Source organism: Pipistrellus kuhlii, unplaced genomic scaffold, assembly GCF_014108245.1.
Source record: "Pipistrellus kuhlii isolate mPipKuh1 unplaced genomic scaffold, mPipKuh1.p scaffold_m20_p_2, whole genome shotgun sequence".
NCBI classification, from domain to species: Eukaryota; Metazoa; Chordata; class Mammalia; order Chiroptera; family Vespertilionidae; genus Pipistrellus; species Pipistrellus kuhlii.
In genome coordinates this window covers 35,910,081-35,929,187 of record NW_023425515.1, presented here as the reverse complement: position 1 = coordinate 35,929,187, position 19,107 = coordinate 35,910,081, and the positions used below count along the sequence as shown (strand labels likewise).

At 35.1% G+C, this 19,107-nt stretch overlaps 1 protein-coding gene and 1 long non-coding RNA gene across 9 annotated transcripts in view; one reads left to right on the top strand and one right to left on the bottom strand.

The window, feature by feature from the left end:
• The window catches only part of ATP11B (ATPase phospholipid transporting 11B (putative)), a 110,690-nt gene that overhangs the window by 8,021 nt on the left and 83,562 nt on the right, over positions 1–19,107 (bottom strand). For 5 of the 8 annotated variants that reach the window (XM_036448586.2, XM_045583720.1, XM_036448582.2 and 2 more), the window contains 5 exons: positions 18,047–18,112; positions 17,413–17,516; positions 15,180–15,345; positions 9,000–9,124; positions 348–481 (listed from right to left, as the gene is read on the bottom strand). In XM_036448586.2, coding sequence (XP_036304479.1) covers positions 376–481; positions 9,000–9,124; positions 15,180–15,345; positions 17,413–17,516; positions 18,047–18,112 — 567 coding nt within the window. In that variant the 3' untranslated portion in view covers positions 348–375. Of the gene's footprint in view, positions 1–347; positions 482–8,999; positions 9,125–12,398; positions 12,485–15,179; positions 15,346–17,412; positions 17,517–18,046; positions 18,113–19,107 lie in introns of those variants that run through there. The other 3 variants (XM_036448585.2, XM_036448584.2, XM_036448583.2) reach the window with 3 other exon arrangements.
• LOC123652611 lies at positions 9,117–11,183 on the top strand. The gene is made up of 2 exons (XR_006742052.1): positions 9,117–9,592; positions 9,931–11,183. It is a non-coding gene; the product is annotated as an uncharacterized LOC123652611 (long non-coding RNA).

The following is a 19,107-nucleotide window of genomic DNA, read 5'->3' as shown; positions in this document are numbered from 1 at the left end:
AAAAATATAAATGAAATAGAACAGCAGCATAGTAAAAAGTTATAAAAACCAAATATGAATACTACACACGCACTCCTATTTACATTTTAGAAAGATTATGAAGCAAAATTTTTTGTTCATTAGATGAGAAGTCTCTTCAAAGGTGCTTTTTCTTCCTTTGTTAGTGAAAGAACCCCTTACCCAAAGCCATGTAGTGAAATCTACCATCAGAGAGTGCTAATAAATAGCACACTTCCTTCTTCAGTTGGTAAAACCAGCTGTTGATTTATTAGGTATCTAGGGATGCATGTTCATCTGTTCCACTTTACAGGCCACTCATCTGCTGCAAAATTAGAGAAATTTCACACCTGCTGACATGGGCCGGACTGCATCTTCCTATGACTCGTTCCAGCATTCTTCCAACAGACGCGCACGCTGTCTCGCCTTCTGAGAAACAGCACATGGAGTCCAAGCACTTGATACTTGAATTTGTTTCAGTAAGCTGGAGAAGTTGCAGCAGAAAAAAATTAGTTATTTTTTCAAAAAGCATTAAAAATTACAAGCACTTTAAAACTACAAGTAATGTACATAAACATGTTTTCTGCAATATGAAAATGTATGGTATGAATGGCTTAATTTAAGAATAATCATACAAAAGTATTTAAATTTAAGGTTAAGTAAAATAATTATACAAAAACAATGAACATTATTTAAATATGCAAAGATTTTGGATTTTAATGTCAATATTTTATTATGGTCAAAATTACATCAACTATTCAGAAGCATAATGAATTGGAATTCTTGAGGTTTTTGTTTAGGTGAAATGCTCCTGTAATTTCAACTAAAATGTCTAGCAATCAAAAAAAAAAAAAAAAAAAAAATGGCGTGTGAACTATTTTGAAGCCTGGGAGATAAAAACCAGACAGGATCTAATCCCTACCTTCAACAACTATCATAATTATAACAAAAATAGTAGCAAATACTTTATGCAGTGTACTATATGCCACGTTCTAAGCACTTACATATATTCACTTTATAATTATCCTTGAAAAAAGTACATGATTTACCTTAAGTTGCTAAGCAACTCTTAAGTGCCAATCATACCCTTAATCAGCTCATCTTATTTTTTTTTTAATTAACTGATGATACATGTAATAAAATCAATTAAACAAGTGACTAAATAGTACTACTGAAATGTAAAAATAAATTAATTCTTGAAAGTATGCATGATTTATATTGATTCAGGCATAAATAAACTCAGCAAGATAACTTCAAGCCATACTACTAATAATTTCAATCCTGTTAAATGAGGACAAGATGGTATGACACATAGTTAATGAATCCCAAACCTGGTTTTGAGAGTCAAGAGTACTGCTAAATTTCTCAAGGTTTGTCATTTTAAGTAAACTTATTTTCATTTACTTTCCTTTACATATGTAACATATTGCATAACAAATCTTTCAAAAGTATAGAACAACAACAACAAGAACAATAGACTCATTTGAGGATTGCAATTCTAAAAGGTTGGGAATCACCAAGTGTTGAGAGCAGGCATGACAATGGGGGACATGTGTGGAGACACTCACAATGGATAGAAGAGATGGAAAGGGTGGAATATAAATAACTGCCATTGAGAATGAACCTAAGCTACTGGTGAAGTCCTGCAAAATCCCTGCACAGAGTAATTCTCCCTAATACCAAGCAGTGCAAGTCAACAGCTCCTGATTGGGAATTGCCTGACTGCACCAATCAATGTCCTAGGATCTGGTAAGCACTGAGAAAAAACCATTACTTAAATGACACAAACACTTAAAATTCAATTTATATTTATTAAGCAAGGAACTGTGCTTAATAAAGGATAATAGAGAAGTCAGGAACAAATAATGCAATGCTTATTATGTGTGTGCCACCTCCTATGTAAGATGCTTCTCATAGATTATCTAAGAATTATAACCACCTTTTGGGATAGATACCATATTCATAAGCATTTTATAGATGAGGAGACAGAGAGGTTAAGAACTGTTCATGGTCACCTAGCTAGGGCTTAAGTCTTGGTTTCTTTGATTCCAGAGCCCAAACTTCTTTACTATGACATTATACTGCCTTCTTATAATTATGGCATGAGGCAGACCAAAAATATCAAGAGAGAAGGGAAAGCTCACACCCAGTTGTTATTGGTAATGGTGGGAGGGCATGGAAGATATTGTGAAAAGATGGCATCTGAAATACACCTTGATGGCCATATGGGATTTCAATAGCTGGAGATGGCAGAGAGAGAGCACTCCAGGCTAAGTGAAGACAATGAGTAATAATTGTGTGGGCAGAAAAATATGATGTGTATTCAGTACGGTTAGCCTCAGCATAGAGAGTAGTTGATACTTCTGCCCCCTTGCAAAAAGACCAGTACAACTCAGTGCATGATCCACAAATCAGTATTATCCAAAAATAATTGCTGACTCATGAGAATATAGGTGTTTCTGGACTCTGAGAATAAAAGATTAGAAAATTTTAAGGTACTTTGATGTAATACTTTTATAACTGTTGAATCTAAAAATAATTTTATAAAGTTGGGGCGTATTTTATATAACTGTTAAATTTCATTTTCTAGTAATTAATTTTTATTATATTAAAAAAGAATTGGTCTGTGATGGAAATTAAAAACAACAAAACAAGCAAACAACTAACTTGTCATGCACCACATTTACCTGGAAAGCACTGAACTAGACCAGAAACTAGAGAGAGAAGTTTAACTGTGCTTCGCCTATAGAGCTAGTGCTCAATCAACTGATGGGAATTCACTGAAGATGACATCTGTGAAGTCAGCAGCTAGATGGACAGAACACTAATCAGGTAATGATCTTGCTTTGCATTCATCACCTTTCACTTTAAAATCTAAGGGCAGGTATTAATATATGAGCAACCCAACAGAGTAAACATCTTGAAATATAAAAAATAATATAGCCGAAACTGGTTTGGCTCAGTGGATAGAGCGTCGGCCTGCGGACTGAAAGGTCCCAGGTTCGATTTCGGTCAAGGGCATGTACCTTGCTTGCGGGCACATCCCCAGTGGGGGGAGTGCAGGAGGCAGCTGGTCGATGATGCTCTCTCATCGATGTTTCTAAATCTCTATCCCTCTCTCTTCCTCTCTGTAAAAAATCAATAAAGTATATTATTAAAAATAATAATATAAAGAAACTAGGAACCCAGCGCCCTATTTGAAATCATGCGGCACCGCCCGCCATTGAGTCACTGGTCTGGCCCTGCCTCCCTCTCCGGCCCTTGAAGCAGCAGTGGCTGCTGTTGATCAGGCCTCCCCCAGCGCGGGTGCTCAGAGGCCCCTGCTGCTCGGCCCCTGCTGCTAAACGAGCAACTTCCTCCTGTCCAGTAGACCCGTTATGACATCTGACTAGCATATTTCGTTAATTATATGCTTTCTTGGATCACCTTTTGAACTAAGACAAATGTTTCTTTTGTTTTCCTAAAAAGAAAAAAACCCCACCTGCTTTGAAAATGCTGAGTGCTAGTTAACTATGTTTTTGTATACTATCTAATAAAAGAGTAATATGGAAATTGATAATCGTTCCAACACATAAGATGGTTGGCAGGGGAGGACAGTTGGGGGGGACCCAGGCCTGCAGGGGAAGGCAGTTGGGGATGACCAGGCCTTCAGGGGAGGGCAGTTAGGTGTCAAGCAAGCTGGCAGGGGAGTAGATAAGGGATGATCAGACTGGCAGGCAGAAGTGGTTAGGGGCAATCAGGCAGGCAAACAGTTGAGAGCCAGCAGTCTTAGATTGTGAGAGGGATGTCTGATTGCCCATTTAGCCCCGATCCTAAATGGACAGTCAGACATCCCTCGAAGGGTCCCAGATTGAAGATGGTGCAGGGTGGGCTGAGGGACACACACACACACACACACAAACACACACTCCCCGTGCATGAATTTTGGGCACCGGGCCTCTAGTAGATCTATAAAATAACACTACATTGTTGTCCAGTAAACTTTCAAGCTCTATCACTTTCCCATACAGATCTTTGATCTCATATTTAGGAACTGGGAGCCCAGCCACAGTACATTTTGCCACAGTTGCCAGTATGACTGGGGTGGAAATGGGGTGTAGCATTTAGAGAGGAAATCAATTTTTTTTTTACTAATTGTAAATACTAAAAAAGAAAAGTATAGTAATGGAAGTGAGACCTTAACTCGTGGCACAGAGAAGAAACTTTTAATTTATGAGAGATTCTGATTAATTTGTACGACACATGCCATCACTTTCTTCCCAGGAGGAACCACCACGTCATTTAGAGCTCCGAAGGCTCCCAGGCAAAACAACTACAGAGATTCAACATGACTATGTATGGCTAATAACAATTTTCATGTTTATAGAACTTGCCTTTCAAAATAAATTTTGGTTCATGGCTCTATTTCCATTATTTTTTTTTATCAGTGATGGTAAACACTTAGAAGTTTCTCCTATTAGAAGCTTCCACAAAATATCTTCCCTAAATCTCTTAAATGTTAAAAAATTTTCATGCATTTCTAAATCTTTTAATCACTTTATTACATATTAGCTATCAAATCAAGTAATGTTTTTAGTTTAGATAATAATTACCAAGCTATTAACCATATTTGTTCATTCTTAAAATTGTTTTATATACTTGATATTCAAAATGAGTGCCCTTCATAGCCTTAAAGGAGATATTTGGAAAGGAGCCTTATACTATAATTATGAAAGGAGAAAAAGTTTGTGTTTAAGAAAATGTTTTTCCTTTAAAGGTAAAATCAAAAGTCATAAAGTATTACTGATTCCAAATTTGGTTAGGAATAATAACATCCCTAAAACAAGTAATAACTTCATCTCATTATTAAGAACTAGAAGCCTGGTGCATGAAAATTCATGCAGTGGAGGGGGCATCCCTCAACCCGGCCTGCCCCCTCTCACAGTCCAGGAGCCCTCAGGGGCGGGAGGCGACCTGGCCATCAGGGCAAGGCAACACCCCATGACACCTGTGCTGCTACCACTGCCGGCAGCTAAAGCCTTGGCCGGCCCTGGTTACCTGAGCCTCAGGTGGCTTGCCTACACATTGGGCAGGCCCTGGGTGACTGGGGGGCTGAGGAGACTGGGGGACTCCAGAGACAGGTGCATAGGGTGGGCCTGGCCATGCCGCATGCCTGCAGCCCGGGCAGGGTTGAGGGGACTGGGTGCTGCCATCTTTGAGGATGTGACAGTCAATTAGCATATTCCTTCTTTATTGGCTGTGGGCGCTGCCATCTTTGTGAGGGTGTGATGGTCAATTAGCATATTCCCTCTTTATTAGATAGGATTGCAACAAGCAGCCATTTGATGAAGGCAGTTAGATAACTGCTCTGTCTTACTCAAGGCCTATTTCTCCAAAATATGCCTCAAGCTTACAGTCACTGCTCTAAACTTCCTTCTTTCCAAGTAAAATGAACAACTTGGAAAGATAGTTATAAATATAGGTAGACTACCTCCACACTGTCTTTGAGGGATCTCCTAAGAGGAGGAGATTTCTATATGTGTTGCCTAAATCTAACTATGAAAATATGCATATAATAATTATATTTTAAGGTACACTTATTTGAATAATTTTGCTTATTCGATGGACTCTTTTATTTTAATAATGTGGTTACATAAATAACTATATATAACACAGAATTTGTAGTTTAGGTGAAGAAAAGTATCAGTATCTATGAAAAATGGTAGGATCCCCACTTTTAATGGAAGTGTAAAGCAGAAAAGCATTAATTAATGCACCAAGTCATGGCACAGCTGATAATAAGAATTCAGTTTTTTAAGTATCATTCATTTTACAGCATGTCATAGGAAAAGTGAATGGCAGAAATACCGTCAATATTAATTATTTTCCTTCATTTTAGCCTCAAGATGAAAAAGCTGTTCAGTAAGTCAATACACATTTAAAAATAATACTAGCTGAAACCGGTTTGGCTCATTGGATAGAGCGTTGGCTTGGGGACTGAGGGGTCCTGGGTTCAATTCCGGTCAAGGGCATGTACTTTGGCTGCAGGCATATCCCCAGTAGGGGATATGCAAGAGGCAGCTGATCGATGACTCTCCCTCATCGATGTTTCTAACTCTCTATCTCTCTCCCTTCCTCTCTGTACAAAATCAATAAAAATATATTTAAATAAATAAATAAATAAATAAATAAAAATAACATTAGTTTTATAAAGTGTCAGTCATATTTACCAGGCATACATCTAGTTCCTGCCACAGGAGGGGCCTTATTAATATTAATTAGCCTTTTAGTCATTAAGGTTTTCTGTCACTGCTTTGTTAAAGGAGGCAGTATCTGTACCTTTGTCACAAGAGAGAAAAGGGACTTGTAGTTAGTTGAAACTGCTTAAAATGTGTGCTCTTTTTGGTGGTAGCAGGTTTCAGGTCTGAGGCGTAAGCACCTGGTTCCAGAATGAGAAAGGTCAGTAGCCATAGCATCCTAATGCTATCCCTGTGATTGTTAGATACAGCCTGCAAGAGGGCATTCAGAGCAGTAAAGCAAAGACAAAAAAATGACCAAGCAATAGAGGCCTCTGAGGCAGGTGACAGTAGAGGGAGATATAACTAGAAGACCCTGGCCCACTGCAACATTCAGGGTGCGGCGTAGCCTTCTATCTGATTTTGCAAGGCCAACCAAATTTTGAGTGCAGGAAAAAGAAGAAAAAAGAATATTATATAACACTTATTTTTAAAAGTGGTTTTTATCTTTAAAAAAAATATATGCCAAAGGCAAAATACATGAGAAGAAAAATATTCAGGTTATATTTCATTCAATCAATTAAAATTCAGTGATAACTAGAGAAAAACTGCAGATCAGGGTTATACCTCCAGCAATTTTACTAAGGTCACATTCACAGTTTGAGGATTTTTCTGGCTTCTTGTTTATAGGAAATAGGAAGGGAGACCAAATGTCAAGGGAATGATGAGAAAATTCACTTTGTAAAAGTAACATAGTTAAAAAAAAAAAAGGTAACCAGGCCCCTGTTATTTAATAGCAACATTCTAAGAACCCAATTCTCACTGTATTGTACATTTTAATGGGCATATAAAAGTTTAGGTGCACCAAACCCATGTCTTTTAAAATAGCCAAATTTGCATTAGAAACAAAATAAAAAATCAGAATTATTTTAAATTTCTTTTCAATTAATAATAATAACCAAGAGTTGATTAATTATCTTCAACAATTTCTGAAATTCAATAAAGGAATCTAATTTTAAAAGTATGTCTTCCAAAATAATTTAGATTTTTCATATTATTATACCTGTAACATGGTTTGATTTACAATCTACAAATAGTGTATTTTTTAAAAAAAGTTTTACTACTTATTAGGATTTACCTCAGGTAAGACAATAATACCTTCTTGACCAGTAATTACAGAAGGCCTCATTTAAGAATTATTAATAGGCCGAAACCGGTTTGGCTCAATGGATAGAGCATCGGCTTGCGGACTGAAAGGTCCCAGGTTTGATTCTGGTCAAGGGCATGTACCATGGTTGCGGACAGATCCCCAGTAGGGGGTGTGCAAGAGACAGCTAATCGATGATTCTCTCTCATCGATGTTTCTAACTCTCTATCCCGTTCTCCTCCTCTCTGTAAAAAATCAATAAAATATATTTTAAAAAAAAGAATTATTAATAGGGTTGTGGTACTTTAAGTGAAATGACATATGATGAAACCAATTTCATCATAGGCTAATTGATATAAACAAGAGTTAAGTTCCTACAGCATCTCATTAATGTTACAATGAAAAGCCATTAAATGAAATGATATTATTCAAAGAAATAATTACCGTATTTTTCAGACCATAAGACGCAACGGACCATAAGACGCACCAGTTTTTAGAGAAGGGAAATGAAGAAAAAAAGATTCTGAAACAAATAGTGTCCTAAAATATTTTATGTGCATTAAAACCCAACATCACAGTCATAAACACATGGAATCAACCCTGTAAAGTAAACAGCAGCATTTAGAACCATTTTAGAGCCGGGCAAGCACACAGAGACCACACAGAGCCGGGCAAGTAAAAAAACTTTTTTTTTACAGTATATGTGTAGGCTATATTTGGACCATAAGATGCAGGGACTTTTTCCCCCCACTTCTGGGGGGAAAAAAGTGCGTCTTATGGTCCGAAAAATACGGTATTCAATTATTTAAGCAGTTTCAACTAACTACAAGTCCCTTTTCTCTCTTGTGACAAAGGTACAGATACTGCCTCCTTTAACAAAGCAGTGACAGAAAACCTTAATGACTATTTTGTATATTTGTACAATATACAAAATGGTAAGTCATAGATCAAATAAAAATACATCAGTGGTAAGAATTATCCTCCATAATTACTACAACTCAGAATATTTTGCACATCCCAATAAGGTTGTCAGGGTTTTATTCCTCAAGAGGATTTATTAATCAAGCCCTCATAAATTCATACTTCTTTATTACAAGGAAATAACTATTAAAGCTTATGAAAAGAACTGAGAGTTTGGTGAATATCAGTCAATAGAAAACTATTTAGCACCAATCCTAAAACTCATTCATTTCATCATTCAAGAGAGAGACTTAGATAAGCAACTCAGAGTCTAACTACATTAAGATGTATAAAATGATACACAACTACAACTTCAAGTGGGAAAGTGATTTCAGAAATAATGGAAATAGCATGGCATATTTTCAAAAGAAGTGACAAGGAATAACTTCTTGAATATAAGACAATAGGTTGTGAAAATACCTCACTAGGTTAGAATTTGAGATGAAGTATGTATGATTCAACAGTGTAACTCTAAAGGAAGATTAATAAAGTATACAGAATGGACGTATAAAAAAAGTGAGGATCAGAAAAAAGGAAACAAGTAAACAAAAACAACAATGTGAGAAACAATGAGTGGTCAGTAAAGTAAAAACTAAAACATCAGGCCAGTTCTCCCACAGCATGCCCCAAATGTGAAAACTTAGCAGATACGTCCCCCGGAAGATCCAGCGCGGTACTACCTAGTGCACGTAAGACTGTCCTGCTGGCTGCAAGCCTCAGCTAGCAGGTGCCTACTGTCCTCCCCTCTGTGCTTGCTTTCAGCAAATTCATATGCTGAGCTGACTGAACCCTTATCTTCTTCCATCTAGAAGGATAGAAAAGCAACAAGTCTCATATTACAGACAATACTCTCACTGCATACAGGTTCAGAATCAAAACAGTAAGTTGGGGTCCACAATCTGTGAGGCACAAATGAATGTTCACACACCATTACATTCATTCACTATCACAAAAGAGAGCTAGCAGCAGTGCTTACAGGGCGTACAACAAAGCACACAAAGTAAAGCCATGATTTTCCAGTGCACAAAGGACAAATTAAAACCAGGTTTCCTTCAATAAAATGAAATTTCTCCTATTAAGCAAATTCCCTATCATCAAGATTTAGGGTTCTCATTGCAAAGATAAGTCTCATTTTGCACCTCCAAACTAATTGGAAACTTTCTACAATTATGAGTCCTCACTGAATAAAACACAGAATTTTCCTCATTTCTATGTATTTTCTGTCTTAGAACTATTAGTTATTTCAGTGAAAAGTACATACGTAAAAAATAAAGTACAGTAGGTCCTCGGGTTACATCGGAGATCCGTTCCTATGGCACTACATAAGCAATGTTCGCTGTAAGTCGGAGCCCACCTACGTAAGCACCTACGTCACTCACATGGAGCACACACTCAGCAGTAATGAAGTGAAACAGTTAAAAAAAAAAAATTAAAGATAACAATTCCTGACCTTTGCTTGTGGTAAATAAGTAATAAAAAAACATAAAGCACATAAGTATGTATATATGGTTGAAATGATGAATCTTTTTAAAAAAATAAATAAAAGGGAGAGGGCAACGTAACCATGAAATGACTACATCAAGTCCGACGTAACCCGAGGACTGCCTGTAGTAGAATTTTTTGGTTTCAAGGGTACAATAAGTTTATGTAAAGATAGCTAGCTTTTCACAATAGCTTTGCCTATAATACAGGGGAGGAGAAAATACTCACAATGAGTGTTCTTTTATTCAAAAGAAAATTCCTAATAGTTTTGTATTAATGGTTCTTAGGGTACTAGCCTGATTTAATATTTGAAGTCTGTTAAAAGTAATAGATATCTGTATAATTTTCCTCTCTGTAAACAATCAAGCTACCATGGATCACACCCAGGAATATAGCTCAATGCAGCTCAAAACCAAGATGTATTCAAAAGTCATAGGAGACCTCAGGAGGTGTATGTGGGCACATGTTCTTCATGCAGCTCACTGCTCATTTAAGCAATTGTCATTTCCCCCTGGCCTTTGGTTGAGGCACAGCATTTCTTCTTTTTTCCTTTGATACTGATCGTAAGGAAATAAATCACAGTATGTGAAATGACAATCTGATGGGTAAGAAACCTGGAAGCTCAGAGAGGTGAACTTTGGTTAGGCCATGTAGGAAGCAGTGCTAAGGACAGCATTTGACAGTCCATTATCTCCCCTTTCTTCGTCCACCTGATTGGAGAGTGGCTTGCAGCAAAGACTACCTGACCAACATAGCCTGCTATCACTGTGATCTTGCGGAGATGAATGTCAAACTTACTGTTTTGTTACATGATTATGGAGCCTGAAATCTCTAGTTTATGATCTTTTTACCGCATTCTTTTTTTGTGGCTTCATTTAAGTCAACACAATATGTAAAATATGATTTCATAAAAATATTATTATTCTCAATGCAAAAGTTACCTTTACTTGACAAAATGATGTTCTTTAAATAATGAACTTTCCTATTGTCTTAGAGTTAACTGGCTATTCAAATATATAATGAATACCCAGTGTTTTCAGAGAAGCACAGACAGATAAAAGGTGATAAACATATTTGGCTCAACCAAAGGTGAAGACAAATCTTCAAGATTGTTTTAGTTTTTGTTTTAAACATAAAATTTAGATGACTAACACTTAAACTCATCTGTATATTCATCTATAATTCTTATAACTGTAATTCAAAGTAGAATATTTCAAAAATCTTGAAGATAATAATAAATTCAAAAGATTTGGTAAAACTTTAGAACAGTTCAAAATTGTAAACTCACAGAGTTCCATAAGAGGTTAAGTGGTGTTTTGTCCAAAATATTGATTTGATCAAGTGAATGTAGAGATTAGAAACCTTGAGAATAAAAAAGACTTAAAAACTATAGGGTATCGCCGAGACCGGTTTGGCTCAATGGATAGAGCGTCAGCTTGGGGACTGAAGGGTCCCAGGTTCGATTCCAGTCAAGGGCATGTACCTTGGTTGCGGGCATATCCCCAGTAGGGGGTGTGCAAGAGGCAGCTGATCGATGACTCTCTCTCATCGATGTTTCTAACTCTCTCTCTCTCTCCCTTCCTCTCTGTACAAAATCAATAAAATATATTTAAAAAAAACAAAAAAAAACTATAGGGTATTAAAAAATGTATACATACTTTAACAGCTGAAAGCTCAATTTTGAAAATGAAATGTATTTTAATAAACACTGCCTTTATAATTATTCAAAGTGTATGCATACATTTTTTTGGGCATCTGATATATATAAAACATATGATTAAGAATCCACAAAATACTGATAGAATGAGAAACTGAAGAGTGCCAAAATTCAACAAATATTTTAGTTATATTACTTTTTCCTCTTCAAACCAGACTGGAATTAAAGTTAACACTATTTGATTTTGGTATCTTAATACTAACAGATCTAGGATGAAAGCTTTCATTTTCTTCCATCAAAAGAATTCTCTAGATTACTGGGAGTGTGGTTTTTTTGTGTGATAACTGACAGAATGGGACTGTCTGTAGAGATAAAGGTATATATAAGGTATATATAAGAGATATAAAGTATACGTTCAATTTACAGATGCACTAAACAGAAGCAAGGATATGAAATGCTTCAGCAGCCATTACAATGTACAGACAAATATGCACATGAGTTCAGCAGCCATTACAATGTACAAAGACAAATATGCACAGATTGAGGCAAGATAAAAAATGAGCAACTCTCACTTTCAAGTAACAGAAATTTAAAACTTTACATTTTGGTGAATTTTGTTAGCTTAAATTTCTCAACATGCAGGAACATTCTTAAATATGAATATGACAAGCAGAAGCATTAAAATTGTGCTACAAAAAACAGTGTAAAATATATAACAAGGTACAGATCTCTGTCCTGTTCTGCTGAATTTTCTTCTCAATGAAGAAATGGATTTTTTTTTTATTTATGTTTTAACATACATAGTAATAAAGGTCAAATTAGAGACAGCTGTGCTAACAAAAAATGGCCCACTCTGAATTCATGCCTCTGCCCATCTTTTAAATAGTGTTTAATTGACCTTTAGCATGCAGAAGTTAATAAGGGTCTACTCCTACTCTACCTAAATTTGCTCAGCTGATTCCTTGCCCTTGACAATGGCTGCAGTGCGATGAACTCGTCACTTAAAGCAACTGTGTTGGAGTACATCTATAAGTGGACAGAAAAGGGATGGGACATACAAAGAGTCAGTGAGCTGTATTCATCACCTAAGAGAATGACACAGGACAAGCTATATAAAGACACATCTGTCCCTATAAAAGCAGGAATATCATACATCATATATATATTTACACATGACTGACATTTGTAGGACTACTCGCTTTCTTCATGCTTAACACCACATTGTTATTCTGGAGTAAAACAAAGTGCAAAATAAATGCTGACAACTTTTCTTTTGATATGATTTTTCTGCTAAGCAATAAAATGGCTGACAACTTTTCTAATTATTCTTCATCATATGAACTGAAAGGTGAAAGTATAAGGCTGAAATAATAAAGATTACTGCTTACAGCAAAGGAATAATGTTACACATGGGATCTGAATGACCATATACTGCTGAAGGAAAAAAACAAAACACAGAAGATTCCTGAGTGGAAGCAGAGATTTCCTTTTTGGATTAGAAAACATAGAACACCTGTCAAGTCATTTTAAAGTAAATTTAGAAGGACAAAAAGAGAAATTATGGCAGCTTTCACACACAGATAGAATGAGTGATTTATTACACATTCCATTTTTAATCAATTTTAACCTATGGTTAAAGAACCACAATATTGCCCTAGCCAGTATGTAACCCTTTTGAAAGAGGCTATCATATCAAAAAGGTAACAAGAACTAATATTATCACCTTTATTAAGAAGTCTATGAAAATACATCATAATTTGCAAATGCACTGCCTATTATAAATTTTAAAGGTAAATGTAAATAAATCTAATTATTTACTTTTATAAAGAACAAAGTTTTGCTTGACCAGTATGGCTCAGTTGGTTGAGTGTTGACCCATGAACCAAGAGATCACCGGTTCGATTCCCACTCAGGGCAACTCTGGGTTGCAGGCTCAATTGTGCAAGAGGCAGTAGATCAATGATTCTCTCTCATCAATGATGTTTCTCTCTCTCCCTCCCTCTCCTTTCCTTTCTCTGAAATCAAGAAAAAAACATTAAAAAAAATAAGAATAGTTTTTAAAGTGATGTCATTAATATATTTTGGTGAAATCAACTTTTTATAGACCCAGGGGGAGACAAATGTGTAATCTTCATAAAGGTCTAGAAAAAGTATAATAGGCAATTATTAAAAACTAGAGGCCCAATGCATGAAATTCGTGTAAGGGGCTCGGCCCTGGCTGTTGCAGCGGCTTCATCCTTCCAGACGTCAGGTCTACTGTAATTAGCATATTGTGATTTTATTATTATATATATATTTTTTCTGTTACTGTAAATATTTCTCTCTTAAGATTAAAAAAGATTGATTAACTTTTCTGATATACTAGTATATTTAAGTAATAGACTGCAGAGTAGAAGTTTTTCCATACTGATATAAATATATGCACAGGTAGAGTAATCAGATTATGCCAATTATTTAGCCTTATTTGGAGATCAATTTTCACAGAGTAACATCCTCATCATTCTTGTAATTATGATTTTTTAAAAACTGATTTCAGAGAGATAGAGGAAAGGGAGAGAAAGAGAGGGAGGGAAGAAAGTAGGGAGAGAGGAGAGTGAGATATATTTATTAATTTGTTGTCCCATTTATTTACGTATTCGTTGGTGGTTTCTTATATGTGCCCTGACTGGGAATCGAAGGCTAATTATGTTTTTACTGAAGATTTACTACATACAGCCCAGTGTTAGGTGTTTTATATTCATCATCTCTAAGTATCATGTATGACAGTAGTTAACATTCTGATTTTACAGAGGACGAAACTGAGGTTTAGGAAAAAGACTTGATTAAAGGCACACATTTTATAAATGGTTAAAACAGCCTCTGAATTAAGTTTGCCATGCTTTGGAGGCCTATGCTGCTTCACTGGTGTTAAAATGTATATTGGTTAGGACTGTTACCAAAATAAATAAAGGTTAAAAAAAATGTTGACATGATCACTGAAATTAAAACCAATGCTGCCCTGGCCAGTATGCTCAGTGGTTAGAGCACTGGCCTGCACACCAAAGGGTCATGGATTTGATTCCCGGTCAATAGCATGTACTTCTGTTGTAGGTTAGATCCCAGGCCCTGGTTGGAGCATATGTGGGAGGCAACCAATTGATGTGTCTCTCACACATAGATGTTTCTTCTCTCTTTCCCCTCCCTCCCACTCTCTCTAAAAAATCAATGGGAAAAATATCCCCAGGTGAGCATTCACAAAAAAGCACCACAAAACAAAACAAACAAAAAGCCCAATGCACCACGCAGGAACCCTAACTCAATCCTTACTTAGGGAAACACATCCTATTTGTAGAATATGTAACTAAATTTCCAAATTTAGATGAAAAGAATCTGTGTTTATTGAGGCATAAATGTTAATTAGAATGTATTCTTGAGCCTATGGATCCAATGCTATGGTAGAGTAATAAGACAAATTAATCAGACTTCTGATTCATGTACAAGTCAAATATATAAACAAAGCACAGTCAACTAAGTAGTTATTATTTCTTAAGCATCTACTATGTGTCAAGAGTCATACAATTAACAGAAATAACTTTAGAGAGATCAGACTTAATATTTACACTGTAAAATGCTTAATACAGAAATGAATAATTTCTTATTTTCTGAATATAAGCAAATTATAATGATAGCTATTTACTGTTAAAAATCCCTAAATAAAGGTTTTGAATATACAAATGGTTACCTGTGCCTTTTCAGTATTTGTAGGATGGAAATGTCTGTCAAATACCTTCTTCACAATATCAAGAAACAGACATATTACCACCATGAGGATTATGGCAAACCAAACAGAACCACTTGATAGGAGCTGGAAAAATACAAAGTACATATCCTGGGAGCCCAAAAATGGCCTGCAAAGAAAGGAATTGGGATTAATAAAAGTAGAAACTGATAAGGGTTTCTTTTTTTTTTAGTATATTTTATTGATTTTTTACAGAGAGGAAGGGAAAGAGATAGAGAGCCAGAAACGTCGATGAGAGAGAAACATCAACCAGCAGCCTCCTGCACATCCCCCACCGGGGATGTGCCCGCAAGCAACGTACATGCCCCTGACCGGAATCAAACCCGGGACCTCTCAGTCAGCAGACCGACGCTCTACCACTGAGCCAAACCGATTTTGGCTGATAAGGGTTTCTTAAATCAAGTCATGTGGCTTTACATGTGAGTTCACATGTAAAGATTTACAATTTAATTTGGAATACAAGTTTGGAATAATGTTCAAAATTTAGAACCAGTAATTAATTGAATAACTAATAAGACAGACTTTAATTATTAAAAATAAAATTCTATTTAATTACTTTCAATGACAACTATAGTTTTTATTAGAAAAGTGGCAAGTAGTTGACTAGATAACTCTTATCTTAGTAGGTTATCAAAAGAATTACCGTATTTTTCGGACCATAAGACGCACTTTTTTCCCCCCAGAAGTGGGGGGAAAAAGTCCCTGCGTCTTATGGTCCAAATATAGCCTACACATATACTTTAAAAAAAAAGTTTTTTTACTTGCCCGGCTCTGTGTGGTCTCTGTGTGCTTGCCCGGCTCTAAAATGGTTCTAAATGCTGCTATTTACTTTACAGAGTTGATTACATATGTTTATGACTGTGATGTTGGGTTTTAATGCACATAAAATATTTTAGGACACTATTTGTTTCAGAATCTTTTTTTCTTCATTTCCCTTCTCTAAAAACTGGTGCGTCTTATGGTCCGGAGCATCTTATGGTCCGAAAAATACGGTACTTAGTAATACAGACTTAAGAGACCAATAAACAAGAAAAGTATGTAATAAAATATTCTTTCGAGCAATTAAAAGATTGATTATCCAAATCTTAGGTTGAAAAGTTCTACTTAGACGTTATTCTCTACAAATATATTTTAAAAGGGGGAAACAGAGAAAGAAATGAAAAAAATAAAGAACATTAAAAACAAACATTATAAACAAGTGTTATTCAAAAGAGTATCCTTCTAGGATCCTAAGTGGAAGATAATTATTTAGCTAATCTAAGTTTTTTTGCTCATCTTCTATAATTTTTTGCCCAATACAGGGGTCAAAGGCACAGCAGATAAATGTATTATAAATTCTCCAAGTGAGAGACTTTAGTTGTTCATCACTTATAAAAGATTCTTAGAAGAAGCATTAATTTTTAATCTATCATAGTAACTGAAAATGAGTGGTAATTTACCAATGAAGATGAAGCATACTATTTAGTTTTCACAGAAAAGTTGTCATTCATGAAAACTTAATGGCTCAATATGACATTTTAATATGTATATTAGTAAATAATATAGAGAAAATATGGCTAGTGTTAAGAACATTAATTGTGGGATAAAATAATTGGGGTTTGAATCCTAGTTTTAATTCTTTTTTAACCTTTGGAATCTTAGGGCTCAGTTTCCATATAGAAAATATGGAGACTATAAGATTATTGTGATGAATCAATGTAATATCTTAGGTAAAACACCTAGAACATACTATTCAATAATTGTTAGTTTCTTTTTACTCTATATCAGTAAGATCAATTGAAAGGTGTAAATTTGTAGGACCGCAAGATTATTTGTTCAAAATAAAATCTATCACAACACAGGGGTAGGGAAAAAATAGTTTACAGTTGTGAGTACACAAAAGTTTATTTATTTTTTATTACTGTTTATTAATTACCAGAGGCCTGATGTACGAAATTGGAGCAAAGGGCTTGGCCCTCACAGCCCCTTAGCCTAGCCAGCCCTTGCAGCCTCAGGCGGCCCTCGCAGCCCTGGCTTCATCCAGCCGGTCATTCTGCTGTTTGGTCAAATTAACATATTAGCTCTTTATTATATAGAATTGTATTATTTTTCATACTAAAACCTGTAAACCTACTTTTGCCCACCTGTATTTATCAGAGTTGAATCAATGTAATTAAAATACAATATAATCACTCACCAGAGAATCCCTCCATAAAACAAAGAAAATACAAAATAGAATATAATAGATCCCCAAGTAACAAAATGGTTGATCCAGGTCCAAAAATGAGTTTCCAAAGCCATCTAAAAGGAAAAAAAAAAAAAAAAAAAAAAATTAAATTAAATCCTTAACATGTCTTTACCTCCAAGATAAAAATCATGAGTTAAATATATTAATTTTAAGTGAGTAAGGTTCCTATGACAAAGTTTCTTAGAAGACAAATATTAATGTAAGGATCCTAGCATTAAACTGAACAATTAAAGTTTATAATATTTTTCTCCTGTGAGGAAAAAGCATTGAAATTTCATGAGTACTTTTTAACTCCATTGCCTGAAAGAACTTGTGCTGTCATGCAATATATACAAAGAAGCAAGATTTCAGAGATGAGTACTGTGGGGTTAACCGCTATTGACCATAATAATCAGCAGATGCTTTTCAAAATAATGAACTTAAGAAAATATTTTTGACAAAAATGAATTATTAAATAGAAATCCATGAAATAATTCATGACTAAAAAAAGAAAAAGGAAAAATATGCATCTATGGCTAAAGAAATTTAACTATGAATTATATATATACCAAGTGTGTTCATCTGTCTAATTTCTGTGCCATACCTTTACTGTGACTGTAATAAGCATTACTGTGAAGACCAAGGTGCCAAATGTCCAGTTTCCAAACATCTAAACAGAAAGAATAAACCATTATTGCACTATGTGTCACCATGATGCTAAGTTAAATGTTAAGCAGGAAATAACTTCATTCTTTACCAAAAACACTTGCATTATTTAAGCCAGTTACATTTGAAATCTGTGACTAGATTAGTAAAGTTAAAGGAGTATAAGAAGAAATATCACAAGAATTACTATGTTTATTATTATCCATTGCATAACATTATAAGAATGAAAACCCAAAATGGATTTGGAATTATGTAGCATAGACTATTTTTATTTAGAAAGATCTAGTGAATGCTTCATTCCTGTCACACAGTAAAAGTGATAACAAAACCCTGTTTGATAACAATTACTTTTTATAACCATTTCCACTGGAAGTTATACCAGATAACTTACCACTGTATTTCTGGACATGGCATAGGCATAGCAGGGGAAAAAAATTACACAAAAAACCAATACCTGAAAGATAATGGCTAATAGAATTATGTACTTCTCAAGGATTCCTTATAAAAATGGTGTTAATGTCGGTCAGAAAGTATTCATTCCCCTGGGCTTTTTTTAATAGCAAAAATTTACATAGTTTATTAAAAATGCAGAATCCCCAAAGAATGTCAGGATTCAAGTTCCACAAATAAGAACATAACTAGAAATCTATGTTAACTTAGTTCATAAAATAGTCATAGTCTTTACTATTGGTTTAAAAATTATTTAAAAGACTGTTTTGTTATCACAGATTTCTAACAATTAGCATTTACTTGACAAATTACTTAACATCTCTGTATCTCTCACTTTTTTCGTTTGTAAAATGGGGGAAAACCTTATAGGTTTTTATAATTAGAGTCTGCAAAAAGGACAGGGTGCCTGATAAACAGCAATCTATAAGTAATAGTCATCAACAATAAAATATTAATATTCTTTTACTTAAGGGTATTAGAGGAGTTTATTGGTTAAAAGAATGAAAAAGCATAATGAATCCCTCCTTTTTCTGTTTTTATCATCTGTGG